Source organism: Triturus cristatus, chromosome 7 (assembly GCF_964204655.1).
Source record: "Triturus cristatus chromosome 7, aTriCri1.1, whole genome shotgun sequence".
Taxonomy (NCBI): domain Eukaryota; kingdom Metazoa; phylum Chordata; class Amphibia; order Caudata; family Salamandridae; genus Triturus; species Triturus cristatus.
The window spans coordinates 1,178,596,117-1,178,617,916 of record NC_140590.1 but is presented as its reverse complement, the minus strand read 5'-3'; the positions used below and the strand labels follow the sequence as shown (position 1 = coordinate 1,178,617,916).

General features: G+C 44.8%; 1 protein-coding gene across 2 annotated transcripts; it reads right to left on the bottom strand.

Moving 5' to 3' along the window:
• Nucleotides 1-254: 254 nt before the first annotated feature.
• On the bottom strand, nucleotides 255-15,625 carry LOC146811387 (claudin-6-like). Of its 2 annotated transcripts, none has more exons than XM_085618499.1 (2): nucleotides 15,440-15,625; nucleotides 255-1,138 (listed from the first exon to the last, which is right to left on the bottom strand). In XM_085618499.1, the coding sequence occupies exon 2, from the start codon at nucleotides 1,111-1,113 to the stop codon at nucleotides 475-477; it is 639 nt and encodes a 212-aa protein (XP_085474625.1). In that variant the 5' UTR covers nucleotides 1,114-1,138; nucleotides 15,440-15,625; the 3' UTR covers nucleotides 255-474. The 2 variants fall into 2 exon arrangements, with proteins under 2 accessions (XP_085474625.1, XP_085474624.1); XM_085618498.1 differs by lacking the exon at nucleotides 15,440-15,625 and adding an exon at nucleotides 8,463-8,527.
• Nucleotides 15,626-21,800: the final 6,175 nt, after the last annotated feature.

Sequence of the window (21,800 nt, the reverse complement as noted above, 5' to 3'; positions counted from 1 at the left end):
CCCTCAGATGGGACAGCAAAGGAATTGGTAGCCACCCACTGCATGTGCCACTTGGACTGTGGTGGCCCAGCATTGTTTAGCCAGCCTCGTATCTCCTACTTTGGAACTGGTTACATAACAGGAGAAATGTTTACACCTACCTTGGGCTGAAGCCTGGTTCCTGCACCAGCCATATTGATAAATTAAAGAGGAACAAGCATTTGCTGGTCTAAACCTGCCACAAGGGGCAACACCCATATGAATTCAGACAACTGAACAGCTAAAAAAGACCTTTATTGATATGTTTCAAAAGAATAAAACTAGGATATAAAAACTTAGTGCAAGGGCAGGGAATTCACAGTTTCAATCCAATAAAACAGTTACTGCTCAAGTAGTACCTTGAAACCTAGTCCCCCTGCCTTCGACAAAAGACAGCATAAAGAGTATCAAGGAGCACTGCATAGAGTTTATAGTAGCAGTCAGGGTAGCCATGGCCTACACGTAGTTCTTGCTAGAGTAGTTACTCCTGGCCTGGGAGGGAGCAGCGGTGTACCGGGCAGAAAAGTTCTCTTTTTTGGGGCAGGAGCAGCACAGCAGGCCACCCCCGAGAAGCAACAAGGCAGCAGAGGCCCAACCGATATACAAGGCAGCCCCTAGCTCCCGCTTCTGGGCTTCAACCACCAGTGGGTTGTAGAAGTCACGAATTACAGAGTTGGCGGACCAGCAGACCGGGATGAGCATCAAGACGCCAGAAATGACGAAGATGATGCCAGACACAACACAAATCTTGGCCTTAGTATTCTCTTCCTCCACACATTTGGTGCATTTGGCACCAATGACGCTGGCGAGCAGGGCCAAGATGGCAACAAGGATTGAGATGACAGTGAGGGCTCGCGCTGCCTGCAGGTCCTGGGGCAAGGCCAGCATGGAGTCGTAGATCTTGCACTGCATCTGGCCGGTGCTCTGCACGATGCAGTTCATCCACAGGCCCTCCCAGATGATCTGAGCCACCACAATGCTGTTACCGATGAAGGCCGTGACTCTCCACATGGGCAAAGCACAGGTGATGATTGTGCCGATCCAACCAATCAGGGCCAAGGCCATGCCGAGGACCTGGATCCCAGTGGAAGCCATGTTAGTTGATTTATAAGAGTAGAATCTGCCAACAGAAAAACAAAATAGTCAAGTCAGGAGGAGATGTCAGTACATTAAAAATATTTAATCACCAAAACACGACATCCAGCCCTAGTCAAATCAAGATATTTCCGGAGCTAATGGTTGTGCTTTAACTTCCCAAGTCCAAAAATCGAAGGCTTCCCGAGCCTCCAGCATTCACCTATTCTTGGTTTCAAATATTACCAGCTGACATGTCAAAATGTTATAGGGGGCGGGGCTAAGACCTTCCCATGTGCTAGAAGGGAGTGGTATTATCTCGGATAGGGATTTTTGTAGCGTTTAGAGATTGCTCAAGACCAGGTGGCTGGAGGAGGGCATTATGCTCATCTGGAGCAAACCTATCTCTCGAAGGCAGGAAAGGGGTACAGCCATATGCCAAGCAATGGCAGATTTTTAACTATAACCCAGCCTTCGGGGACAGCAGGCCAGGCAACAAAATACTTTGCCAAGTAGTAACAGAACGTGCCTGTCATTGGAGTGGGGGGGGCAGCGGAGGGTTTGTAGATACTAAGCTAGCCCACCTAATCGACCATAGAAACCCCATTACCTATAAACCAAACTTCAGTTCATGGATGAAGCACCCACATTCTTAGCACACAGGAGTAATTGGGGTTATAAGCATACCCGGCCTCCTCAACAAAACCGGTCTTGTCCTCACTTGGTTCTAAATAATACATTCCCAGGACAGACCTCACATGAGCACTGCATGTTCGTTCTTATCCCTTGGCTAGATCCCACAAGGCCAGGTGGGCACATGAACCACATGCTACCTAGCAACTCAAGAGCAAGAGCCCCCCTTCCAAAAGAGCCTTGTGTTCCATTTAATCACTAGATTAAAATGTACAATAAACTAGCCGGAGGTGCTAAACTTTGATCAGTTAGTGACCTTCGGCAATCCTGGATGTATTATGCAAGTAGCCTTTGGAGAGGAGCTGGCTTAAATTCAGGCAGTACCATCACCTAGAGCAGCATCTTTAGATGGTGTACCCCCTGCAAAATACATGGTGTCGTAGAACGCAATTTAATCAACACGTGGCTGTGCTATACACCATTCAGACTGATGCAGTTTTGACAAATAAGAAATGACATGTAGCTTCGTACTACTGTTTCAATACAAAGGAGAACAAAGCTGCACTTAAATCATGGAACAGCCCAATAAACCTTCAAAGTGGGGATGTGAATGGACAAAAAGAAAGCCATGGTACCCGCTGGATGGGAAGCAACAGACCTTGATCTACTGAGAAAGAATTGTGATGTCATACTGATGCAGCACACATCTCATACTCCATGAGACACTTCCACATTCTATGGCCTGCTCAAATTTTCACCTAAATCTCCTCATATCTGCTGACTTGCCACATAAAAGGCATTGCAGCATATTGTGCAAATGGCGATTTTGTACCCCAATGTGCTTTTGCCAAAATATGAAACCAAAAGATTCCCACCCTCACGCCGATTTTGCACCTCAAGAGATACTACCAATGCACCCCTGTGATACTACTAATGCATATCCTGAGATATACTGCTGATGCATGTTGCAGCTGACCCTCGCTTAATCAGCTTCTCCGGATCAATACCCCGCCTGCTGTTCACATGATCCCTTGGCCACCAGCGAATTTCAAAGTTTTACATCAGAGTCCAGTAAGCACAGTACCCCTGACCCAATCCCATCCTAACCTTAAATATCAAACACCAAGTCATGGCGGCCAAAGGGAAAATATTAGTCTGGCCCAGCTCTGGGCAGCGTGAGCCATGGGAACTGATCAAAGCCAGGTTTTTTTTGGGAGGGGGGTGGGGGGGGGCGGCGTTGGCGGCTGAAATTTGTAGTTGCGGGCACAGATTGCAGCTCAAAAAAATCAGCTTCGATTCACAGTAGTCGATGGGTTGACATTGGCAGATTCCTCCAAGGTTGCCTGGCAGATTGTTCTTTCCACCTGCCGGAGCAGGCAGAGGGGAACCCGCTCCTCTGTGTTGCATACAGGGTAGGATATTGTGCCCATGATAACTTTGCCATGCCATAGTATAAGCTCAATAGCTGTGGTGAAAATGACTGGAGGGTAGATTTAAAGCATTTTAAAGGTGTGAATTTAGTTGGTTTGTGCAGCTTTACTCTGATGGGGGGGGCTCGCAACACTTGTGGTTGTACCGATAAGTGGTTTGCAGCGACTCCGTCAGAGATGCCAAAGAGGAATTACTTGCCAAGATTCTTCAGTTTTGTGGGGAACTTTATGGCCAATAAGTGAAGTTAATCTGTATGTGCCCATTAAGACATTAGCGAATAGGTCATTAGCAAGGATCGAGAGAGCGTTGCTGCAACAGAGGGCATCTCTATCTGGATATGCAACGTATGATACGTTTAGAGTGAGGTGCACTCCCAGTGTGGGGAATGACATTACAGAAACAATGAAGTCATTCATAATGGCCGATGGACAGAGGGTAGAGGACATTGTGCAAGGATATGAGGGTGTGGTCAGAGAGCAGTGGGCAGGAACACTCAAAGTATGGACAGAGGCTACAGAAAGGACAAGAAGGATGTGTTGTGCCATCAATGTGCAGCATGAAACAGATGGAGTAAATATATGCATTCAGTATACTATATTTAGACATGATGGGGTTCCGTTTTCAATCCTAAGTAGTGAACACAATTTGCTGGAATCCAGGGGGTATTTAAATTCTTATGAGAATGGTCTGACCAGTCTTTAAGAGACCAGTTAGTCTGTGCTATTAGTAGCAGCTGAGGGGGGAATAAGGTCGATGTACGTTATGAGACGGTAAAATAGGTGGAGAGATTTCAAGCTCTCAGGTGCAGAATTGTGAACTTGAAGTACTTTAGCAGGGCTGGCAGCTGCTCCGAGGCGGACAGACAAGCCAGCTCTGCTATAGAATGGGGGGGTCAGTGTCCTCTGGAAGATACTCAGGGCCCAAGGCAGTGTAGTTTGAAAAGATGTATTCAATCAAGGAGTGTAGTTTGGCTAGTAAAAATGGGAAGGGAGGTGGGGGGTGAACAAATGAGATGCAATGCGTAGGCGGGCGCTTAAAAAGCAGTGGAAAACAAGGAGCGGAGAGGAGTACTCAAACTCATTTTGTAAAATAACCAACATGTTTTAAGACCTGCATAAACAGATAAGAGCGTGCACTCGTCTGCATGTAATACGACAGACCTCACCATACACGATTGTAAAGATTTAGAGGATAGAATACATTTATTGGAGTTGAAGGGGTGACACGAACCCCCCCCCCCCGCTCCTGATTTTATCCAAAATGTTTTGTGCCCCCATTCTCTTGCATATCTCACTCCTAAACATTCTGGCCTCGCCCCTACTCGAGACAACAGGGATAGTCAGTGTTAAGGGGTGACTATTATTAACTCAGTCCGAGTGCCACATCACAGGAGCCTTGTTGTGCACACTAGTTTATTTCGTCACCGTGTCGCCCAACTGATGGACAGGAGCCGGCACCATCATCTCTATAGAAGTAGCGTGTGCCATTGTGCAGGGGTGTGCGATTGCCAGTGAATAGGACACCAGTCGGCAGCCCCTCTGCCAGAAGAGCCGCAGCAGAACAATGCACAACCTGAACACGCCCAACAGTGCTGGGTGCAATAGCACAGCAGGATCAATAACTCGGAAACCCAAGTCTTCAAGGAGCCCCACGGACCAAATTATGGTCCAGTTTGATTACAAGGGGAAGGGGGGGGGGGGGGCAGCAACCATCCTTCCTCGCGTGTGGGACCTGGGCACCGGTGCTACGCCACATTGATGAAATTGGGTGCTTTCAGTGGCAATGACGGCCCCTGGGGGAAGTGAAGGTTGCAGACCAGTCTTCCCCCGGGGATATTCGCACAAGGCCAAGGTGGGGGGTGGGATTTAGAGACTGGGGAAGGGGCGGGAGTTTAGGAATATATATTTTCAGAAGAGGACGATCTGGCCTCTTCCAGACACCTTAGCACCACCGTGGGGGGGGGGTGTTTAGAGTTAAAAGTTTGTCCACCAACCCCACCCTACAGGTTTAGGGAGGGCATGACGCTAGGTCAGTCTTAGCGTGCCAGTTAAGGGCAGTTTGCAGGGTAGCGGCGTTACAGTACTTTGGAGGGGTGGTGAGTCACATACGGGCGGATCCACCCCTCGGGGGGTGGGGGAGAACGGTACATGGGTGACTGATAGCAGGGCACAGAAGCAATGAAGGAGATTCAACAGAATGCTTTGAGGGCAAGTGAAGGTGAGAATGGGGAGAGGAAGGAGGTCACCAAGTGAATGGGGAAGAGTATTGTATAGAGTTTTTGTATAGCGCAGCTGTCACCCAACTGGTATCCTGGCGCTTAGAGACCATGTTGACCTATGGCAGCAGAACGGCTGAGCTACTAATCAGGAATATTGCTACCTATTCCTGGCAAATAGCCAGGTCTTAAATCTCTTCCTGAAGTCCAGCAGGGAATCAGCTTGTCTAAGGTATCTCATTCCAAAGACATGCTGCTGCTGTGCCAAAGGCCCTACCTCCCATCCTGGCCAGCTTAACTCTAGCGATAGACCCCAGACTTGACTAGTAGACCGGAGGAGTCTTTTGGGCTCGTACCAGGAGAATCTCTCGCAGGGGTACCGGACCAGTGTTATGTATGCTCTGTAAAACATACAAAGAGACTTAAAGCCAATTCTGTCTTTGATGGGCAGCCAGTGAAGGTCCCTCAGCGTCAAGGCAGCGGAGGAGCCACGCTGTCTATTAAGAGCTAATTTGGCTGCCATAGACTGGACTCTTTGCAACCCCTGCAGGATGCATTGAGGAGCACCCAAATACAGGGAGTTGCAATAGCCCAGTCTGCTCAGGATTATACTTCTAACCACCAGGGGGGTCTAGCCTCATTGGGTAGTAGGGGAAGAATTTGCCGAAGAGCTCTCAACAAGGCAAAGTAGATGCTAATTGTTTTATTTGCCTGAGATTGCATCTGGAGGTCCTCATCCACCATAACCCCCAGGTTGCGGACCATGTTTGCTGCCACTACGGGATCATCCTCTGGCCTAAGCCTGAATTCGCCCAGCAGGGGTTTAGGCACGATCGCTGCAGAGCAATACAACAACTGTCTTCCCACCATTAAACTGCAAGGAGTTGACCTTCAGCCAATCCGAGACCTGACCCATACTGTTTAATAAAGTTTAAATGGTTGCAACCTGGTCCTAATAAAATGGCCTTTTACGCTTCAAGTAACAGCATGAAGTGTAGTTTTTGCGCGAAGGCCATAGCTGGCACGAACAGTGGGTGGATACACTACGCAGCATGACTCCTGGAGGAGCAAGCATTTTACAAAGGGACAATTGGTTCTTTCAAGCGTGCGAGGAGTCTCTACGTTAGCACCCAGAAGCCATTGATGAGGCACACCGAATTTACGTGCTCAACTTCAACAGAGGGCAAGTATTTAATGGGCAAGGACCTGGTCAGGGTGGATTTTATCACTGGGAGAACCCCAGAAAGGAAGGCTAAGCTGAACCCCACAGGGGACCCGTGCCTTGTGTTAGTGCCTAGAAACTAACTCGTTCGCTTCACATTTCTCGTATGTATGGTCGTTTCACATTTCTCGTATGTATGGTCGTTTCTTAATCTCTGCTTTACCGAACACTCAATTTTCTCAGCTCATGTCAAGTTACCATGGGTGACTTCAGTTTTATATGGGGCGCATGTCGCTACTGGAGATTATCTTTACATTAGGTAAACAATTCTATCACAAATTGTCCGTGTTCATCGAAGACCGAGGAGAAGTGACTTGATTAGCCCAGAATTAAAGGAAAGCGGCTGACGCTCTGACTAGAGCCAGGATCCCCAATACCAAAGTCGGCAACTGGTGCAATTAAGCCACATCATACCTTCCCATTTTTAGTCACGTTTGTGTCATAAATAAGTGTAACCACATTTAAAGGGGAGGGGGGAAAAAAACGGACAATAAAACTACTAACGCATAGAACCATATATACGTCCCTCCCACCTTCAGCTGCTAGGACGTGTGCCAGCGACATCTAGCGGACAGAACAGAGGATGCGACTATTGGAGGGAGGCAAATATTCACACACAAAAAAAGCTGCTTTTTTCTGCTTTGAATCTAACGCCGACGTTTCACCCAAGGGAGGAATTAGCTTTTAGTGTAGGCCGTGGATGGATACTGAAAGCACAGAGGTCACTTTTGGCCTCCTGCACTCATCTCGGACAAATGCAATATGTTGTGGGAGTAACAAGACCTAAAGAACCTCGGGAGGGTCTCGTTTATAGGTATGTAGATGTCCATCCCCTCCCACTACCCCATTTATTGCAGCAGGGGGTGCGTGGGGGGGGGGGGGGTCGGGGAATGTGGCCCCTTGTTACTGGGGGTCAGAGATTAGGAACCGGGCTTTCCAATTACAAGTCCTTGTTAGCACGTGTGTTGAGTAATTAACTGCCCCAACACTAAACTGCAATACAGTCCCTGGTGACCTGAATCACTTAATACCCTCACCCAGAGGGAAACTAATGAATCCATAGAAGTAAACAATTACGACTCAAACAGCTAACTGAAGGGGGATAAACAGACCGGGAGCAGTGCCTTCAAAGACCGCAGAATAAAAGGTGCACACCTTTTATTACTGTCACTTAAATAGTAAATACACGTGAGGCCGACTATAGAGAATCTACTCTCGTGCTTAAGGGCAACATGGTCATATCTTACAAGCCAGCAGGTGTAGCCCATCTTGTGCATTTACGAGCAGAGGCTTGCAAAATCCACCGATGGGAAGTTAGAACGGAAGAAACCGCGCTCGTGCACCAGAGGAGAGCACGAAAGGTCACCGGGGGCGGTCCTTTGTCACTACATTGTATGGTCATGGAGAGCTGGGCACCAAGGTACAGTAATTGCCAAAAATCAGTGTTAAGTTCTCAACCCCCCCGCCCAAAAAAAAAAAAAAGCTTTGTAATATAGAAAAGGAAACCGTTATTAATGGAAATTCGCAGAAAACACATACACACAAACACATTGAAAAGTGGAGTAGGGTTACCATAACGCGCGTATCGCATACTGTGCAAGTCAAGCACGCGGGCAGAGGTGGACCACTTACTATTCCACAGGCCCTTAAATCTAGAGATCTGACCCTTAAATCTAGAGAACCGGCCCTTAAATCTAGAGATCCTGCAGTTAAATAAAAAAAAAAACGGGTCACTATAATGCATCACCAACACGCCATTTAGAAAAATATCAAACAAAAAGAAAAGGGATGAAAATGAGAGCGCAAAAACTGCTAAACTAGATTCCTGAGCTCCCACAATGGCAACGCAAGTGAAGCCATACACCTCACCTGAAACAGCAGTTCTCTCTGCCAAAACACATTCCTCCCAGCTCCCCCCGGGGCTTATATTGGCCCACCCCTCCACCATTACCGATGACGTCACACGCGTTTCATCCACCTGGGGGCCAGCCTGGGACATTCCGAATCATTTCCAACCAACCCCACCCCCACCGAAACTAGGGCATCCCGTGTTGTGACTTTCAAACCACGGGGTGGACCGCGGGAGGGGCTGTACATTGTCTTTCTTGCAATGTTTCACTACTCACACAAACTAGTGAAGGTGGAGTCCGCACACAGGTTTCCCAGTCCCAACCACGCGCGACAAGGGAATGTGTATCCTCCCACGTGGGGTCCGTTCAGCAGTGCTCTTTAGTTTTTCAATTCCACAGGCAAGTATTTCTATCGCCGCAGGTTATTCTGGGATTTGTAGTCCAGTTGATACTATTTTAATACCAGCACTTCAAATACCAGAATGCAAAGAAAAACCTGGTTTTGCGGAACTGCTCATGAGTGGAACTGGGCAGTGTTTTAAATGGAAATATAGAAGTGCAGGTAATCACTATTTAGAATACCTGCTTAACCCCCAGAACTGCCGGTACTCTCCCATTAAATGTATTGTAGCGGTGCTAAGAAGTGCAGGTACTCAGTGCCGGGCAGTACCTGCTTATTCAAAGCACTGGACCTGGGGCATTGAGAATAACTCCTTGGTGACCCCAGAATGCGCTTGGAAGCCTCTGCAAAAGGTATGAAGGTGAAGCACTTTACAAAGGCACATATAATACGATGTCCCACGTGACACCTTCAGCCAGCCCTGACTTTATAGTCTATTGTGCTTTTCAACCCATTCTCCTCTGTAGTGAAACATGGCACCCTAAGCTCCAGTATGGAAAGTGCTGTAGGGTGAAAAGTAGGGAGTCGTAGGGTGCCTTTTATGCCCCCCATGCAGCAGTTCAGATTGTCACACTTACGCAGTCTAATAATGTGTTCCTGTCTAAATGATGAGCTTTTTCAGGCTCTCATGCATCTATTGGTGAGTGAGAGGGGCATGCATGTGTGTGTGTCATACCTCATGGAGGGACATGTAACATGAGGCCCATGTTTCAGTGATGAACACTGAGAGGTATTCTTCGAGCAATGCGAGGCCTGCAGACCACAGCGAGGAGAATTGCAAGGCTTTCAAACCTCTGAAGTTCAGTGTGATATGCTTATATCTCATTGAAGCACTGTCTGCAGTGTCTGGATCTCATGCCTTGGGGAGGAGCATTTGCATAGTTACAGGGGCGCAACTAGACCCCAACTTCGGGGGGGTTGGGCCAAAATTCCCAGCCAGGGCTGGCCCTAGCACTGATCGCACAGTCTTTTTTTGTGCCCCCCCCCCCTCATTTCCTACTTCTCCATGAATTCCCTCACCAACAATGCACCTCATCTTTCTACAACCCCTTTCTGACAAACATTTAATTTTTTTTTATAGCGCTACTCATAGTTTACTCACACTCAGTTCTGTGATCTGCATGGTACACGTTTCTTGCAGCAGGCACATTAACCCTCTGTGCTGTGTGGGTGGCAGGAGTGCCCATGGGAGTGCACAGTGAGCGATGCAACGGTGTGAGAGTAGGATAGGAGGAGTGACTGCAGGGTGAATGAGGTGACCATATGAATTTGGTGCGGATGTAAGTGCAGAGTGGGACGAATGAAACATAGGCACTCTACCCACGATTGTACTGTGAGCGTGGCAGTCCTAATAGTAGGAGTGTCGACGTGATTGGCTCTCTAGAGTTCAAATCACAAGTTCCTTTAATCCTTTTAAACCTGCTGACGCTAAGCAAAGTTCGTAGTAGCCTATGTTTATGAATCTCAAACTTTCAAAGTGACGTAATAAGCAAGCACAGAGGTATACACGCTCTTTGAAAATGTTGCCAAAACAAGGTTCATTTCAAGAGCGTCCAGCTCCATGGCAACTTACGGGAACTACGTCATAGTGGAGCCGCCCCCTTCTCCGTCCCTGAACCCAGAAATACTCTGGTGGCTTTTCCGGCGTGATTGTAGGAACGTTTTTGTCCCGAGCGCAAATTAGGAAAAAGATTTCCCAGGCGTGTTAATGCTGCCTTTACGCCAGAACATTTGAGAGCATTAAAAAGCTAAGCTGCGCCCCGCCCGGAAAGAGCCCGGATTTGATCAGCAGCCTGACCGTTGGGACTTGCTCCTAGATTTCGTATAAGTCTTCCATCGGCAATACAAGGTAAAGACTGCTTGTTTTAACAATGGTTATCACACTAGGGTTTAAAGGGCAGTTATAATTCCTGTCAGCATGCACGCCAGAGCGGCGGTTGGTTTAACACGTTTCCTGACACTTAAAGAAAACAGCAGCATATATTTTTCGCGATGCTCAGATAACGAATCTTTTTCACTGCGCGTCTATTAAACTATTTTGAATATCCCTTAACACCCTTTGCCACTCCCTCTTCGCGATTTTCTCCATTATACACACACGTTGGTGCAACATTGAGAGGCACTTTATAACAAACTAATCTAAAGCTATCAAGGAGACTAGTACTGAGACCTACGATAGTGACCACGTTTTTGCCTACCTTCTTTCCCTAGCCTAAAGATTCTTCTCCACCAAGAGAGTCATGGATTTTGAAACCCATTAATGACAGATGTGGTACGTAATGCTCCTAGTCAAATAGACATTTTCACTTGTAAATACTCCCCACACTTTTATAAGTCCTGACCAGTATTCGTATTTTTTACAAATAGATATCACCCGTCCTTCGTACAAATTTATCCACCCTGATGAAGACCTCTGATATAAGAAGTGCCACGCAGAAGGTCGAAACGCGTTGGTTAATTTTCCTATGAAGCGAGCCTAAAAGAACCCAGGATAAATTGATGTCAAGACATTGTGAATACTTATAGTCCATCTAATACGGTTTCTTGGACCTGGTTTCTAGACTTAGAGGCGACCTTTTTTTGGCATTAAAAAAGACTATGGTACATCGAGGACCTCATGAAAAGGAATCCCTGTACTTTTATTTAAAGAAGAGCGTAGGACTTTTTTCTGCACACAAAATTACAGAGCTTGACGTTTGTAAACTGTATAAGAATTTTTCATGTGTTTATTGTATAATTTGTTTTCTTGCTATTTGTACAGATGTAAGCTTTTGCCTACACATTCTTTTCTGTGATTTTTCTATGAATTTATTGTACACTGTCTTGAGCACTTAGTCATTTTTTAAGCAGGCTTTGCATAGGAACAACATATCTTGATGAAATACAAAAATAGATTTGATATGCATCTAATTGCAATCCAGGGATAAATAAAAAACCCATCTGGCAAGCAAAATTACGTACTATCCATGGTGTCAGATGTAAAAAAAAATTGAATATATGAGTGGGACGAATGAATGCATGGTTAGTGATGGGCTTGTTTGATTGAGATTGCAGATTGAGCAGTGAGGGGGACAGGTGAGTGAAGTGTGACATGAGTGCAGGGTGAGTAGTGTGCTTGTGTGACTGCAGGGTGAGGTACAGGGTGAACAGCGGAAGTGCATTGTGAGTTCAGAGTGATCACTGTGAGTGCAGGGTGAGCGGGTGAATGGAGTAAGTGCATAGTGATCAGTGTGAGTGAATTGTGATCTCTGTGAGTGCAGGGTGAGCGTGAAAGTGAAGGGCGAGAATGAGGAGTGAGTTGTCTGAATGCAGGGTGCATTCCCAGACACTTGAAGTAACTCAGCATGGTATTGACGGCGGCATAGGGTTTCAGATATAAGTTAAACTATTGCTATTATGCAGGGCTTTATGTGGGATGGAAAAACTGGAGGGGTCGCTCAAAGGGACGTGGCCGATATAATTAAGGGCGTGGCTTAAAACATTTATACTAAAATCTGTGCTAAGCATAATGTGCCGCCCGACTGGTAGTTCGCTGCTTCTGTTATTGCCTCCACAAAAGTATCATTACACCTACAACAAACCAGGACTTTTGGCTTTGTCAAAGGTTGTCAGTTGCATAAGATTAATATACTACATGCATACATACAACTATAGCTGCGTTGTATATAATATTGAAAATGCTTTAGTTCTTGCGCAAGAGGTTGTGGCATAATGGCTAGACTTGCCTACTTTGGAGCTAAGGAAGCAGATTTGAGTGTCAGCGTCGGCTCAACATCCTGTGTTTCTGGGCAAATCACTTAATTGTCCGTGCCTACCAAAAAATAAATGAAGATGTCCTTGTTGGTGCTCATGTCAAGCACGTCGAGTTTAGCAATACAGAACTGCAAAAAAAAAATTACAGCAAAAGAGTGAACTGCTGCAGTGGTAAACTTTCTTTTTTACCATTCTGAGTGTGAGGGTGAAAATGGAGAGCCCGATAGGGACCCATCTTGGTGCCTGCTTTTAAGAACTGCTGGTGCTGAGCGCCAGCAGGACCCAGCCCACTTAAAGCCCTGCTATTATGGCATTAATCAGTGATCGAGGGGGAGGAAATAAATAATGTGCTGATCCTGCAACAAACTTTCAGTCTTATGAGTGGAGAGGTGTGGCTCACGGGTTAGAGGTGGCAGATCCGTAAGCAGAGAATCGGCCAGGGACCAGGGTTCAATTCCCGACGCGGCAGGGTCGTGGACCAGGGTCAAAACGGACTCGATAATTCTCGCCTCGGTACCTACTCTAACCAGGAACACACTCGGCAACTCTGGGCATTAAGCTTGCCTCATCTCTACAACGGCCCCCCACAGACGCAGGGGATGCCTGGTTTCACCTTGGAGATACCCAGAAAGGGACCATCTCACAGGGATAGCCAGGACGGGTTCCCCAGCGGTCTATAGCGCCGGGACACTTCCGAGTATCTGTGCGCTGTATAAATGAAAATAACATAACATAACACATGATTCGGGTTGCTAGCTCATTATTTTGATGTCCCAGACCGTACAAAAATAAACAGTCACCTAAAGCTGTATTTTCAGCACTTATCTGTGCATACTTCGAACAGCAAATATAGAGACCACTTTTAATTGTGTTCTAGGCCTCCCTGAATGATCCATGACTGATAATTAATGGGAACAAAGACAGAGAAGTCACATTACTAATAAATACATACTTTTTAGGTCTCGCCTAGCGATGTAGCGCCATGCGGTGCTCGCCTCGGCGAGATCTATTGTTGTCGACTTGCTTTCGATGGGGGACAGGATATGTGCACGGGTTAAAAGACAGCAGCTGTGAACGCGTACAGCGGCGTGAGACCTAATAAGTAGCAGGACAGGAGATGTGCACGCGTATGTGGCACCGCATTAACACACCTGCTTCCTTGCTCAGTGCCTCACAGGATAGGAGATGTGGACGTGTCTGGCTGGCGCCATGTTAGCACGCCTTTGCTTTTTTCCGAGGCCGGCTCGTGGAGATGACGGACGCTGAAGGAGCACAGTGTCGGTGAAAAGGACTTATAACACACTGATTGAAAATTGCTCGAAGGAATCGAAGAGACCCAGAATTCCTGAGAAGATACAAGTGCCGAGGAGCTTCCAACTGACGTGTGGGACCGGAGTATAAGTCGACCTTGTAATTCACGAGACCAGGTTGCCTCATTAGAACCCACAGATCATATCCCTGTCCTGAGGAAGCCATAACGAAAGTAGAAGGCTGAAACGCGAACGCGTCGACACCTTGACAAAGGAGGAGTCCACTGTATTGTGGAATAAATACATAAATTGTATTGGCATTACAAAATAAGAGGAAATACTATATCTGTGTATTGCTGATAGGACTACCCCCGGCTGTAGCACTACGCAATGTTAAGTGCACACATGTTTGATGGAATGAGCTAATAGGGAAAGGATTTTTGATTGAATTACTTTGTATATGAGTTTGTATATATGTGCTGTAGTGTAAATATAAATTGTTTCGTATTAGATGTATTGACTAAACTGTGTTACATTATGTGTTTGGATGTTCACCGATAGATATTTGTGCCTGTATTATAATCATTTAATTTTGTCAGAAGAAATTGATTTTTTGCCGAGGTAATTAATAAACACTTGTGCAGAAAGTAAACATGATCTATCCCTCTATACCATTTGTATATATACCGTAGATGTTCCCTTGCCCAGGTATAGGAGGGTCATTTGGGCAAACCCCTAATTATTTTGATTGTAGTTTGCTTTTTTCCTGAACACCAAACATTAATGTATGCATGCGATAGCTTATATGTCATACTGCCGTGTGTGCTTTGTCGTTAAACAAGCGCTGGAGATATGCATGCGACAGTCGAAATTTTACAATCCATAGCACTTGTTTGCGCGTACAGGTTGTGGCACATTAACACGCCTTCTTGTTTTTTTTCCGTGTGACAATGCCCCCGCTGCACTCGTGACGGCTCCGTGGGCGGAATATTTTATAGTACCGGGAGTGAAGGGCTGTGGAAGGAGGCATCGGTATACACTGACTGTCACGCGCCACACGGCGACGACATTCTTACACTCACACGAGGCGAGTATAATTTTACCCCTAGACTTGGCTCGCTCCTGGAGCCCCGTCATACAGGCAAGGCTCGTGCGCTACACAGCAAAGCCGTCTTCACACTCTCCCAATTCGCTCAGCCCCCCGCCATGGAACTACCGATTCTGAGCCGTGCAAAAAAAAATATTACGGTTGAGATCAGCAGGCTTTGAAAGCTGTTCTCACTATCCAAAGAATATGTACGTGGGCATTATGTATTGAAAAGACTTTATAAGATAAGACGCTTTATATAAACCCGTGGTGTTAACAAGGTAGAGGGTCGCGCAAATAAATAAAACAGCTACACAAGAGTAGTTAGATATTTGAGATATGAGCGCAAAAGGTACATTGTGGTTGAGATCCTAGAATATTGATAACATTAATGAATGGCACCTCAGAGGAATTAAAACACTGATTTAGTTTATCCCATTTATGAGGGCATGTAACATGTGTTATAACTTAAGGTGCTCAGACATGGGCATACATTGTTCACTTGCCTGGTGGTGTGAAGCTGGGGCTGGGCACGCCCTCTCCTCCTGTTCCACAGCAGAGTGTTCTTGAGTCCTCCCCGTGTAATCCCTCTGCAAGGTCTCTCCCAGGTTGGGCGCTCACACACGCTAAGGGGCCGTATCAGGGCCACGAGAGGAGTGTTCGTGCACACGAGCTCGGGAGGGAGTCTACGCACAGACTGCCCAGGACAGACCTCCACGCCTGAGAGCCGGGAGCGGCCCTTATGTCAGGCCAGTCCCGGCGCAGACTCCTCCCCCTGCTCTTCCTGTGAACCTTCTCTTCACAATGGACTTAAATCACAGATAGTGTGTCCCCGCCGCACTAATAACCAAAGAGTCACCGTCTCCCTTAAGAGCAGACCCAGACCGGTTGAATCACTTGTTAACGTGACATCATCATGCTTACTGCGGATTGATAATCTGGGAAGGGCAGAAACTATGTGCTTCTTAAAAAAACAACAGCGACGTGCTTGTCCAAATGCATTTTTAAATGCGTTGTTTTGATACGATTTTCTCAACATGTTTTGCCATTTTCTCCTCCCTCACCTCCGCTGGCTAAAAGCATAAATCCAGTTTTGTGCATATAAAGAGCCTGCCAGTTTTGTCTAGTCTGCCAAAGTGTAAGGCACCAGATGTCTAGGACATATAGGTTGATAAGGTAATTTGAAATTTCTGGGGATCACACAATATGGTTAGTAACGGAAAGCTAGACAAGGTTAGCGCTCGCTACTCCTGGGGCCGCTGTTATCAATTTTATTGTTACTAGATAAAGGGGATTATGTAGTAACTTGTTAAACTAATTTGCCCAGGATCACACAATATGATCAAGCAGCAAATGGGAGACAGGATTACAACTGGATACTCCTAAAACACTGTCATTGAGTTGGTGATTACTTCATGGCTCCTTCCTTTGCATTTTAAATTAGACATGTCTGGATGATTTGCTTTCATAGCTTTACACAGTGCTTTACGTGGGGCGGGTTCCTCCAGTGCCCAGGACCAGAAGTAATTAACAAGCATTTGCAGTGCAATAGGTCTCGCATTGACGCGAGTTTGAGCTATTGACATTACAAATAACAATGCCTTTTATTTTTGTTTTGTTTTTAAAAACATAAATAAAAGGCATTGGTAGGTACAATGCCAATAGCTTAGACTCCCGTAACTGCGAGACCTATTGCATTGCAAATGCTTGTTATTATTTATAAGATAAGACTCCAGACACTGCCCAGCCGAGCCCACAGGAGCAAGAGCTGCACCAGCCCGTGCTGAGACACACGACTGGATAGCTTTCATAAGGTCATCCTTGACCTCTTAAATCACCATAAAGGTTGTTTGGACTGGTGCAAGGTCGCCACTTTAACTAGTGGACAGCATATACTAGGCCAACTTCTCACAGTTAATGTCTGTATATCTGGTTTTACCGACCACATCCGAGTTTCTGTGTTTACACTCCTGTTGCTCTGTCGCAGCTTGGCTGGTATCAGAAGGCAGAGACATGTATTGTTTCTAATTGTTTTGCTTTAGGTCTCGCTCAACCACAACTTTAGTGTCATTCAAAGCCTCATGTAATATATTTAAAAAAAGACATACTTCTCCTCACTCGTTTCCTTTAGGCTAGATCTGGTCTGCACAAGCAGTCACCATAGCTTTTGACCTGCTGTTCTCCCTGTGACTTCCACGTTGCACAAAGGCACTGGAGGGGTAATTACCTAACACACTGTCTTTTCTTCCTTCTGCCTTTTCTGATACTTTGCTGCTTCAGAATCATGAGCTATTTTAACTTCCTGGTTTACATGAGCTGGTCTTCAGTGCAATGATGTGTCCCAGTGCACTAAGAGGGAGGCTGGATCAAGGCTGGGTCACCCATTGATACTCATGGTGACAATATACCCTAAGCAAAGTCATCAAATGTGAAAGTGTCAGGAATCCCCTCCCGCACATGGATTCCCTCCCACGATGCCACTGCCGTGAACCTGGTGCGTTTGGAGGAGAGCGGACTACAACTCCCAGAATGCCCTCCGGCAACAATGCCTTATGCAACTCAAGAGTTCTGGTTACATAACACCAAGGGTAGCGCCTAGTTTTCGTGTTATGCAACTCAAGAGTCATGGTTATACAACGCCGAGAGTACTACTTAAGGAGAAGAGCACTGGGACTCGGCGTCGGATATTCTGATCTTTACCGGAGTACCTGGTTGAGGTACACGGACCCGTTGGAGAGTTGAGCGGCGGAAGGAACATTCTAAGGAGCGGAGGAGAGGTGCTGCGTGTGCTTCCTGCCCGTGTCCTGTCCCGTTCTGAGAGCCGTAGTCAACGTCATTGGGCACAGGTACCGTTGGTAGAGCTGAAGCTCCCAACGGCCTAACAATTGGAGAAAACGAGGTGGGTGCGAGCCGAAGCTCCCCACCCTCGTTACTTGGGTAAACACACGCCTAGAGCTAAGACGCTATCCAGGAGGTGTTTCCGCGTCTTAGCCATCGACACTCGTAGGAGAACTGGGATAGGTAGAGCGGCTGCTCCCATCCATTCTCTGCACCACCTTGGGTAGCATCACTTAAACCCGGATACAAGAGACGCACACTAGGAAGTGTTCCCAGCGCCTTTGTGTTGTGGCAGTACTCTGGGGGATACTGGTAGAGCGGCTGTTCCCAGGTGGTAGAGAGCCCGGCCGGGTGACTCCCACGTGCCCAGATTCCACAACCTTGGAACGACCCTTCACAGCGGTCGAGTGGCATTGTCGGCCACTGCTTAGCACTGTGCCCTCCGTTGGAGCATACCGGGTCCGGTGTGCATGCGGAGGACGGTTAGAAGAGCTGTGAATGGGTATCGTACTTTAACTGGTGATTCCAGTACCGGTATTCTTTGTTGTCTGTAATTGTTTATCTGTTTATTAAACATCCTTAACCTCCATTTCTCTGGTCCGTCGTCTGTTGGTCCCAACCCCGAGAAAGCCAGGACGATACATAAAGAAATTGGACATGGCAAGGAATTTTATATCTATCTATCTATATCTATATCTATATATATATCTATATCTATCTATATATCTATCCATATATATATATATATATATATATATATATATATATATATATATATATATATATATATATATATATATATGTATATATATCCAAACACTCCGTTGTTATAATATACAAGAAATACAACGATTCACGGCTCCTTTCGGAAACAAACTTTTCCTTGTTCACGAGTATCGAGGCAATGTGAAAAAAACAATTAAATAAAATTAGTCACATGACATGTGATTTTCAACAAACAGTGAAAGCAGACTTTCCCGTTGTCACTAGTGCTACGTATGTGTATATCAAAAATATTTTTAAAATATCTAGCGTTATCTTAATCCAATCTGGTATATTCTTAGAGCTAATACATTAGCTTCAATGATATAAAACCAACAGATCATCAACGTTAGCCTTTTATCTTTTACATTTTTTTTCGTTTTTGTCGTTTTTTAAAACTAAACGGAGGAAACTTTATTGTTCTCGATCTATATAGAGAACGATCTAACAGTCACAGCTCTAGACTGTCTAGGTATAAAGATCCAAGGTACATTTATAACACAAGGGTACATTTCAACACCAGTGTGTTTAAATTTGGCTAGGTGACCAGTGTTGTTTAAGTTCATAAGCATATTTATATAGCCCAAGTGGGCCTGATTGCTAAACCAACGAGATTTATTATACACAAATTCGAATAGTCATCTTATAAATGAAAATAGGAGAACTGTCATCTACAATGTCCATCTTACTAGTGTACCATAGATGCTAGTCCTTTATTTTTTCCTCAATTTCAGTTCCTCCGATTAAATTGGTCATTATTCGCACAATGGAAAAAGATCTGCAAGAATACATATAAAATTCTGTCAAAAATTGACAAAAAGTTGTACAATTTTTTAAAAAATCACCAAAATAGAAACGTAATAGAGAGCTGTTCCATTAATAGCAGTTTTTAGAGAGCGATTAATAACACAGTCAGTTCTTCAGCTTATCCCAAATGTACTGCCAGTTCCTCGTCAACATTATGTCCCAGAGGTTGTGTGGTCTGATATTCGATTATCATCCTTGATTCTAATCGTCTCAGTTCAAGGACTCTATTGCCGCCTCTCTCTCTCAAAGGAACTGTGTCAAAGACGCAGAATGAGAGCAGGCTAGTATTTTGTTGGTGTACTGCTTTAAAATGTCGAGCTATGGGGTATTGTTTATCATTCTTAGTAATAGCCCTTAGGTGTTCAAGTACTCTTTTTTTGGCGGGATGGATGGTACTGCCTATATAGTACTTATTGCATGGGCATTTCAAAGCATAGACGGCATGATCAGTATTGCAGGAAACATGTTTTTTTTATCAAGAAAGGTTTTGCTTTTTCAGACAGAGTTACAGCTTTGCAATTTTTGCTGTATTTACATGCCTTACATTTCTGGCAAGTATAAAAGCCCTGAATCTGATTCTGTTTTTTAGGTGTGGATGTCATCAGGCTTTGACATAGCGAATCCTTAAGGGATTTAGCCTTACGATATGTCACCTGGGGATAGTGTTCAATAGATGGTGCTATGTCTTTATCAGTTTTGAGGACTTTCCAGAATTTCAGAAGACATTCTCTAACCTCATGTGCTTGATTAGAGTATGTGGTAATGAATCTGATCTTACTTTCTGGGGTATTTGTATCTGACTCTGTCGGTTCTATACGAAGAAGCTCACTTCTTGATCTTTTACTGACTTCCTTGGTTGCTTTCAGAATATCTTTTATTGAATAACACCTGCTGGCAATAGCCTACTACATGCTGAAAGCTGCCACCCGAGTAACCTTATACGTAGTATCCCTTTGGGAGAATTACTACGGGCTAAAAGAAACTGCAGCAATGCACAAAGATTTGAAAGTGAGAAAGAAGTAATGACCAAACGGTTTATTGAAAGGGGTTATTCAATAAAAGATATTCTGAAAGCAACCGAGGAAGTCAGTAAAAGATCAAGAAGTGAGCTTCTTCGTATAGAACCAACAGAGTCAGATACAAATACCCCAGAAAGTAAGATCAGATTCATTACCACATACTCTAATCAAGCACATGAGGTTAGAGAATGTCTTCTGAAATTCTAGAATACTATCCCAGGTGACATATCGTAAGGCTAAATCCCTTAAGGATTCGCTATGTCAAAGCCTTATGACATCCACACCTAAAAAACAGAATCAGATTCAGGGCTTTTATACTTGCCAGAAATAAAAGGCATGTAAATACAGCAAAAATTGCAAAGCTGTAACTCTGTCTGAAAAAGCAAAACCTTTCTTGATAAAAAAACATGTTTCCTGCAATACTGATCATGCCGTCTATGCTTTGAAATACCCATGCAATAAGTACTATATAGGCAGTACCATCCATCCCACCAAAAAAAGAGTACTTGAACACCTAAGGGCTATTACTAAGAATGATAAACAATACCCCATAGCAAGACATTTTAAAGCAGTACACCAACAAAATACTAGCCTACTCTCATTCTGCGTCTTAGACACAGTTCCTTTGAGAGAGAGAGGCGGCAATAGAGTCCTTGAACTGAGACGATTAGAATCAAGGATGATAATCGAATATCAGACGACACAACCTCTGGGACATAATGTTGACGAGGAACTGGCAGTACATTTGGGATAAGCTGAAGAACTGACTGTGTTATTAATCGCTCTCTAAAAACTGCTATTAATGGAACAGCTGTTTCTCTATTACGTTTCTATTTTGGTGATTTTTTTAAAAATTGTACAACTTTTTGTCAATTTATGACAGAATTTTATATGTATTCTTGCAGATCTTTTCCATTGTGCGAATGATGACCAATTTAATCAGAGGAACTGAAATTGAAGAAAAAAAAGGACTAGCATCTATGGTGCACTAGTAAGATGGACATTGTAGATGACAATTCTCCTATTTTCATTTATAAGATGACTATTCGAATTTGTGTATAATAAATCTCGTTGGTTTAGCAATCAGGCCCACTTGGGCTATATAAATATGCTTATGAACTTAAACAACACTGGTCACCTAGCCAAATTTAAACACACTGGTTTTGAAATGTACCCTTGTGTTATAAATGTACCTTGGATCTTTATACCTAGACAGTCTAGAGCTGTGACTGTTAGATCGTTCTCTATATAGATCGAGAACAATAAAGTTTCCTCCGTTTAGTTTTAAAAAACGAAAAAAATGTAAAAGATAAAAGGCTAACGTTGATGATCTGTTGGTTTTATATCATTGAAGCTAATGTATTAGCTCTAAGAATATACCAGATTGAATTAAGATAACGCTAGATATTTTAAAAATATTTGTGATATACACATACCTAGC

Excerpts from the sequence above, each read along its gene's own strand:
- LOC146811387 (XM_085618498.1), bottom strand. The coding sequence starts at position 8,494 with ATGTGTTTTGGCAGAGAGAACTGCTGTTTCAG. Across the intron at positions 1,139-8,462 it reads AGAGAGAACTGCTGTTTCAG|ATTCTACTCTTATAAATCAA; the intron begins GTGAGGTGTATG and ends TTCTGTTGGCAG.